Genomic DNA, 7,924 nt, shown 5'->3' on the forward strand with positions numbered 1-7,924 from the left:
ACTGCCATGCAAACTGGGCTAGGCCCACATTACGTTTAACTCAAACTCAGAACAATGTAAAGAACAAACTCGGAACAATACATTTCTAATAAACTTGGAATTGTCTTCACCTCTTAAACTCGAACAAAAACCACAAACTCGGAATCCCTAAGTTCACTCATGATAAACCTGGACCATAAACTCGGATCTTCATAAACTCGGAAAATGTCTTGTTCTCGATCCATAAACCCGGAGCTTATCAGTTATCTTCAATTCCTTGGAATCCAAGTCTTCAATATTATCCAAGTCTTGTTTAAGATATCTAAAGACCAAGCCAAAAGTTGTTGTCACATAAAATGTACCAATGGTTAGCTTCACTAAAACGATCATCGAATATTAGAATTTCATTTTTCACATCAATGTTGAAACAAGCAAACTTATGATAACGTTGATTGATGTTTATTTGCTTGTTGTATTGCTCTTTACTAAAAATGATACGATTTCTTAAAAATTCTTGAATTCCTCTCTCTCTCTCTCTTCACATGAAGCCTTGGTTGTAGACTGGAATGGGGATATACAAGCCTTTCAGAGATACATATCTTTATTATGCTCACCAATTAATTTTGGAGAAAAGCAATCTCATTGGACTTTTGTATAGAAAGGTAAATTTCAGTACACGGGTTTAGAACTTAATCATAAACAAAGTCTTTTTATAAAGCATAATAATAGTAATAGTAATAAGAATAAAAATAACAATAAGTAGTAGTAGTAAGATAGATTAAGAATTGGATGAGGCAAAACAGGAAACATTTCCCACAAAAGATGTATAACAAGTTTTTAAGGTAGAAAAAAACCACACATAAAAGAGAGGTGAATCGTTAAATTTCTCCTAATTAAACGACCAACCCTACAATGGTTTGCTGACAACCCAATATAATATGATTATCGATTTCATTTGATACTTGGCGAAACATTCAATTCTTTTCAACTTTTCTTATCCTTCTTCTTCCTTAAATAATCTTTTCTTGGAAGAAGAAGGAAAGATTTGTCCAACTTGCAGACTTCCTATTAAAATTTTCACTTTTCTTAAGACTAAAGTGAATCACATTAGACGTCAAGATGAATGATTTGTTCTCCCAATCTTTTAAGCAATATGAAGATAATGACTTGGAGGCGGGGCGCGGCGGTGGCGGGAGTGACAATCCCGATCTTGACAAATTCTTCGAAGATGTCGAGAGTGTCAAGGAAGACATGGATGGAGTCGAGAAACTCTACAAGAGGCTACAAGAGGCGAATTCGGAGAGCAAAACGGTCCATAATGCCAATGCCATGAAGCAACTCCGGTCCAAGATGGACTCAGATGTCTCTCAAGTGCTGAAGCGTGTACGAGTCATCAAAGGCAAGATTGAGGCGCTTGATAAGGCTAACATCGCCAACCGCAAGCTCCCTGGTTGTGGGCCTGGCTCGTCAACTGACAGAACTCGTACATCGGTTGTTAGTGGTTTGGGGAAGAAGCTTAAGTCTTTGATGGATGACTTTCAATCATTGCGAACCCGCATGAATGATGAGTACAAGGAGACTGTTGCTAGAAGATACTTTACAATTACGGGTGAGAAACCAAGTGACGACGTTATTGAAGATCTCATCGCTAATGGGGAAGGGGAAGATTTCATGCAAAAAGCCATCCAAGATCAAGGTCGCGGTCAAGTTATGGACACTATCAACGAAATTCAAGAAAGGCATGATTCTGTGAAAGAAATAGAAAAAAATTTGATGGAACTCCATCAAATTTTCTTGGACATGGCCGCACTAGTTGAGGCCCAGGGGCAACAACTGAACGATATTGAGAGCCACGTAGGGCACGCAAGTTCATTTGTGCACCGCGGGACTGAACAACTAGTTGAGGCAAGAGAACTGCAAAAGAACTCGAGGAAATTCACCGTCATCGCGATCTTCCTTATTATCCTTCTTATAATCGTCATACTTTATCCAGTTTGGTTCCCAATGCTGATAAATAGCTTCTAAGATGAGTTAAGATACTGGGTGGAAGAAGTCAATTATGTTTTCGCGGACTTTGTCCCTTATTATTGTGCCTTGAAAACAATTCGTGTTTATGTTTTCATTTTCTAAAGAGGTGTACGATAGTAGATATGAATTTTTATTCAATCTGGAAATAAAGGACAAATTCTATAATTTAAAAAGGAAAATTGATGATGACTTGATAGATTTCAGTTTGATTCTATTAATTTGAATGTACCTTCCACCCTTGATCCACGATCAAATTGTCGCATAGTCTTTTGTTTGCTTTTTCAAATTTGTTCAATAGTTGGTATGGTGTTTGACGTGCATTTTGGACAGTCAATACGCGGCTCAACTAGGACTAACGTTGAAGCTTCTGTCTAATGTTTGATGACTAAGGGGGTCTTTGTTTATGTCTGCCTCACGCAGACCACGCGCATACGTTTGAGTCTGGAGTGTGTTTGTTTTCTCGAAGTGATTTCATTAAAAAATCTCTGTCAGTCCTCTTCTTGGGGCAGATGTGGACCCTCCTTTTCTAACCTCTTCTCATCAACCTCCCACACAAACCCTAGCATCTTCTTCTCCACCCTTCCTCCTCCAAGCCTCCACCTCCACATCACCTCCACACATAGTGCCGCCGTCACCTCCCCCACTACAGCCAGCTTGCAATTCGCCGACCGGTACATTAGGGAAAAACATGACAGGAAGACAAAATCAAGTGGGGGTCTTCTTTTTGGGTTAAATTAGGCAAAACAAAGAAGAAAAGAGGAGACCATAACTCCATAGCTTCCCCTTTAGTGGGGAGATCCACTTCAATCTCTCTCTCCACGTATAACAAATAGGGCTGGCAATTTTAGACACGTACACGAATACACGACACGAACCTACACGGCCTTAACAGGTATCGTGTATGACCTTAACAGGTATCGTGTACTAAACAGGTAGACACGAAACAACCTGTTAATTTTCGTGTCTAAACAGGTCAGATACCTGTTTACCTGTTATGTACATGTTAAGACATGATAAGGTTTTTATTTTAATTAAATAAAACATATATGATAATAATCTAATATATGGTATACGGCGCTATACAGTGGAACTTTTAGAACCTTCTTTAGTTCAAAAAAATGAAAACCCTAATGACCTAATCACTTAATCAGATCTCTCTCAAGTCTCTCTACAGCCGACATCGACAGCTTCACCGCACAGCCACTCCGCCGGCCATCCACCGCACAGCCACTCCGCCGGCCATCCACCGCACAGCCACTCCGCCGGCCATCCACCGCACCGACAGCTTCACCGCACCGGCATCCACCGCACAGCCACTCCGGCGTTCAAAGTAAGCAGAACTCATTGTTCAGTTAGATTAGCTCATTGTTCAGTTAGATTCGCTCATTGTTCAGTTAGATTAGTTAGATTCGCTCATTGTTCAGTTATATTCACTGTTTTCACACAATTTTGAAATCGATTAGTTAATTAATGGGATTTTAAGCAACATTAAAGTCTCTGTACACATGAAAACCTATTGTTAATAACAGTTTGATTTTTTTTGTAGACAACTTTGGTTAATAACAGTTTGATTTTAAGACTTTGATTATAATACCATGGTAGATTTTTTTCGATTATACAATCCATATTGTGCATGTGCTATGCGAGTTCTTAACCCACTGTTTTTGTAGATAACTTTGGTTAATAACAGTTTGATTTTTTTTTTTACACATGAAAACCTCTTGTTACATAAGAACAGATCTGTCTAATTTCTTGTATGCTTTCTAATTGATTGTATGCTTTCTAACAGATTAAGAAATTCAATATGAGTGATTCTCAAAAGAAGGTGGGAAAGAAGAAGGATAAGAAGTCCTATGTATGTTTATCTAACTTTTATGGCTTTTGGTTCAAGTTTGGTATTATTTTTTGTGTAACTTTATTTGTTTTCTCTATTGTAGCCGGAGTCAGATTCTGTCAAAATTGATCTAGAAAATGATAGCTCAATGAATATGGATGTGGAAGATGATGAAGTTCACTCTGTGGAGGTAGATGATACAAACGATAGTGATGATAACAAATCAGGAGTAAAGAGACAACGAAAGGAAAGATCTATTGTGTGGCAATACTTCACTAAACTTAAAAAGAAAGCAGTCGGTGGAAAAGTTCCAAGCAAGTGCAACAAATGTAATCATATTATCATATATGATAGCAAGCAAGGTACGGGGAATATTTCGAAACACATAAAATCTTGCTATGGTTCTAGTTTCAAAGATGTTGGTCAAATGATTTTAAACAGTGACATGAAATTAAAGTCATCTACGTTTTCTCAAAGTATGTTCCGCGAGATGCTTGTAGCTGCTATCGTTATGCATGAGTTACCTTTGTCATTTGTAGATTATAAGGGATTTAGAGATTTATTTAAGTATCTGCAACCCGATGTCAATATCATCTCTAGAAATACTGTGAAATCTGATTTACTGAAAATGTATAAGAGAGAAAAGGAAAAGGTCAAAGAAATGCTTATGGAATCACCTGGGAGGTTGTGCCTAACTTCAGATTTGTGGACGTCTATTGCTACTGATGGGTATTTAGCAATTACAGTTCACTTTATGGATAAACAATGGGTTTTGCAAAAAAGAGTGTTATCATTTTCTTTCATGCCACCACCTCATACCGGTGTTGCTTTGTGTGAAAAAGTGTTTTCTATTCTAGTAGAGTGGGGCATAGAAAATAAAATATTTTCTATGACATTAGATAATGCTTCTTCTAATGACACTTTTATTGGGCTTTTAAGAGAACAACTAAATAAAAAATTACCACTTGTTTCTAGGGGTAATTTTTTTCACTTGAGATGTTGTGCACATATTTTGAACTTGATTGTGCAAGATGGGTTAAAGCAAATTGATGAGTGTATTTACAAAGTGAGAGAGAGTATAAAGTATGTGAAAGGGTCGCAACAAAGGAAGGAAAAGTTTATAGAGTGTGTTCAGTTGCTTTCTTTGAAAAGGAAAAAGGGGTTAAGGCAAGACGTTGTTACTAGGTGGAATTCTACTTTTTTAATGCTTGATGGTGCCCTTTTTTATCGACGCGCCTTTTGCCATTTAGAATTGAGTGATTCTAATTATAAGCATTGTCCGAATGCATTGGAGTGGGAAAAGATTGGAAAGATGTGCTCTTTTCTTGGAGTGTTTTATGATATCACAAATGTTTTTTCGGGTAGCAAATACCCAACTGCAAACTTGTATTATCCACATGTTTTTATGGCTTACTTGACTTTGAAAGAGGGTATGGGTTCAGAAGACGAGTATATGAGAAAAATGGCTGACTTGATGATGACAAAGTTTCAGAAATATTGGTCTGATTTTAGTCTTACTTTAGCCATAGCTGTGGTGTTGGATCCTAGATACAAATTGCACTTTATCGAGTGGAGTTATTCACAAGTTTATGGACGTGATAGCAAGGAATATGAATATGTTGATGAGGTTTTGCACTCTACTTTTCATGAATATGTTGAGTTAAATATGGATGGTGGTTCTTCTACAACTTCAAATGTCGCAAGTACTTCAGAAGCTAGCAAAGGGGTTGAGGATACGGTAGATGATGATTCAACAAGTGTCTTTGGAGTTAGAGCTAGACTTAAGGTAATTTATTTGTTAATGTATATAATTCTTTTTTAGGATTTTGATCTTTTATGTATTCATTTACTAATTATTTATTATTCTTTTTTAGGATTTTGATCAGTTTCAAAGTAAAGATTTTCTAGCTAACAAAAAATCAGAATTGCAATTGTATTTGGATGAGTCAAGAGTTGATAGGAACTCGAATTTAGATGTTTTGACTTTTTGGAAAGCCAACGAGTTTAGATATCCCACGCTTGCAAGGATGGCACGAGACTTTTTGACAATTCCGGTTTCAACCGTCGCATCGGAGTCCACATTTAGTGCAAGTGGAAGAGTTCTTAATGAACATCGAAGCTCGCTTGGTAAAGATACCGTTGAGGCTCTAATATGCACAAAGGATTGGTTATATGGAGATTATTGTAATGTCCCTTTTCCCTTGAGTTTTGTAAGGTTTTTATAACATAATATCTCACTAATAGTATATGTTTGTTTGTATTTGTAGGTTCTAACGAAGTTAATTTAGATGAGCTCACTGAAGATATAATGTCACTTGATATTAGTGGAGAATCAAATGCTTCAAACTCAATGAACAATTCTAAGGTAACCACTCCAAATGCTTCGAGTAGTGTTGCTAAAAAACAATGAACAATCATAAGGTACTTACTCCAAATGTTTCAAGTAATGTTTGATAAATTAAAATTACTCGCTTTATGTCTAATTGTCAATGCTAAATATGAGTACAATTATGTGCAGGTTTGAATTGTTGGAACTAAAGATCTGAGAAGAGAACCATGGGAAATTTGAAGTTGTTTTTAATGGATGTTTTGAATTATTAAGTCTTTTGTGATTTGTCGTTTATGGATTTGTTTTAAACTTGTTAAGTATTCGGTGTTTATGGATTATTTAAGCTGTTTGTGAGCTTTTGGCGAGTTTTGTTTCACTAAATAGGTTCTAAATATGTGATTATTCTAGTCTTCGTTAACAGGTACTAACAGGTAATTTTCGTGTATATCGTGTCGTGTTCGTGTTCGTGTTCGTGTTTGAAAAAAAGGACACGAAACCTTATCGTGTCGTGTTCGTGTATGGCGTTTCGTGTATCGTGTCTTATCGTGTCGTGTCTTATCGTGTACGGGTATACACGATATGCCAGCCCTAATAACAAAGCCCCTTTTTCTTTCCTCAAATTGATCCTTTTTCTTGAATTAATTTGAATTTGTAGATCTGGGTTCTCTTTTTTAACTTGAATATTGATTAGTCTGTGATTATCTTGATGTTTTGAGCTTATTATGTTCATGGGTTTGTTAGGCTTTTGACTGTTTAACCTGGATCTTGATTAGTCCCTTTATTTAACTATTTAAAGCTTGTTAGTGTTAAAGTATGATATGTGTCAGGAAATTATCATACGGGTTTTGTTTAACTTTGTTTATTGACTGTTTTTCCACCAAAAAGTTTGCATCTTGTTGATCTTTTACTTTGATTCGCAAAATTCAAGATTTGTAATATAGGAAAAGGATCAAATAGAAGTTTATTTTGGCTAGGAAGTATAGGAAGCAATATGATTAGGACATGCGGAAAAATTTAAAATAAATAGAAAGGGTATTTTAGTCAATCTTATCATTTTCTTCTTCCTTCTTCTTCCCAGTAACATCAAAACCCACAATCTTCAAAACCCACAATCTTCAACCATTTCTTCACTTTCAATCTCAATAATCACTACATTATAGTGCGATTTTCGTCACCAATCAATGATTCAAACACCTGATCAACGTGTTCTTCAGCTTTTTTGAAGAAAACCCAGTTTATTTCATACAGAATCTCGTTTTCCCCGGTGATTTTGAAGATAATCACTCGATTCGTTCGATTCGATCGCTGATAAGTGTTTCAAACATTCAAATTCCGTCAATCGTTGAAGAAACCGACTTCGATCCATGTAAGAAATTCTTTAATTTCATTTTTATTATCTGGGTTTTTGATTTAGTCATTGCGTTTTACGATCTTGGCGGGGGTCCGGGGGCAGCGCCCTTGGTAGCAGGGTCCCAGGGGCGGCAGCCCCTGGCGGGGTCCAAGGGGCAGAGCTCCTGGCTGGGGTTGAGCTCATTTCGAAGACAGTAATTCGTAGACAATTCAGACAGTTCACAGACAATTCACAGATAGTTCACAGACAGTTTTATGTGTCCATTGCGTTTTAGAAATAAGAGAGTTTTATGTGTTTTCTAGCTATTGCGTTTTAGAAAAAACACATTTTTAAGTGTTTTTAGTCATTGTGTTTTAGGTAAAAGACATTTATGAAGTGTTTTTAGTCATTGCGTTTTAGGTAA

General features: G+C 36.6%; 2 protein-coding genes across 3 annotated transcripts; both read left to right on the forward strand.

The window, feature by feature from the left end:
- Window positions 1–918: 918 nt before the first annotated feature.
- Window positions 919–2,115, forward strand: LOC110925748 (syntaxin-125). Its single transcript, XM_022169601.2, has one exon. The coding sequence runs from the start codon at window positions 1,099–1,101 to the stop codon at window positions 2,002–2,004; it is 906 nt and encodes a 301-aa protein (XP_022025293.1). The 5' UTR covers window positions 919–1,098; the 3' UTR covers window positions 2,005–2,115.
- A 945-nt stretch (window positions 2,116–3,060) lies between these two features.
- LOC110923398 (zinc finger BED domain-containing protein RICESLEEPER 2) lies at window positions 3,061–6,631 on the forward strand. 2 transcript variants are annotated; one of them, XM_022167501.2, is made up of 6 exons: window positions 3,061–3,337; window positions 3,797–3,862; window positions 3,945–5,627; window positions 5,716–6,025; window positions 6,109–6,206; window positions 6,360–6,631. In XM_022167501.2, exons 2-6 carry the CDS (start codon window positions 3,812–3,814, stop codon window positions 6,363–6,365), a joined length of 2,148 nt encoding a protein of 715 aa, XP_022023193.1. In that variant the 5' UTR covers window positions 3,061–3,337; window positions 3,797–3,811; the 3' UTR covers window positions 6,366–6,631. The 2 variants fall into 2 exon arrangements, with proteins under 2 accessions (XP_022023193.1, XP_022023192.1); XM_022167500.2 differs by having other exon boundaries at window positions 6,109–6,262; window positions 6,360–6,630.
- The last annotated feature ends 1,293 nt before the right edge of the window (window positions 6,632–7,924 follow it).

Source organism: Helianthus annuus, chromosome 17 (genome assembly GCF_002127325.2).
Source record: "Helianthus annuus cultivar XRQ/B chromosome 17, HanXRQr2.0-SUNRISE, whole genome shotgun sequence".
Taxonomy (NCBI): Eukaryota; Viridiplantae; Streptophyta; class Magnoliopsida; order Asterales; family Asteraceae; genus Helianthus; species Helianthus annuus.

Excerpts from the sequence above, each read along its gene's own strand:
- LOC110923398 (XM_022167500.2), top strand. The coding sequence starts at position 3,812 with ATGAGTGATTCTCAAAAGAAGGTGGGAAAGAAGAAGGATAAGAAGTCC. Across the intron at positions 3,863-3,944 it reads AGAAGGATAAGAAGTCCTAT|CCGGAGTCAGATTCTGTCAA; the intron begins GTATGTTTATCT and ends TCTCTATTGTAG. Across the intron at positions 6,026-6,108 it reads TTGGTTATATGGAGATTATT|GTTCTAACGAAGTTAATTTA; the intron begins GTAATGTCCCTT and ends TTGTATTTGTAG.
- LOC110925748 (XM_022169601.2), top strand. The coding sequence starts at position 1,099 with ATGAATGATTTGTTCTCCCAATCTTTTAAGCAATATGAAGATAATGAC.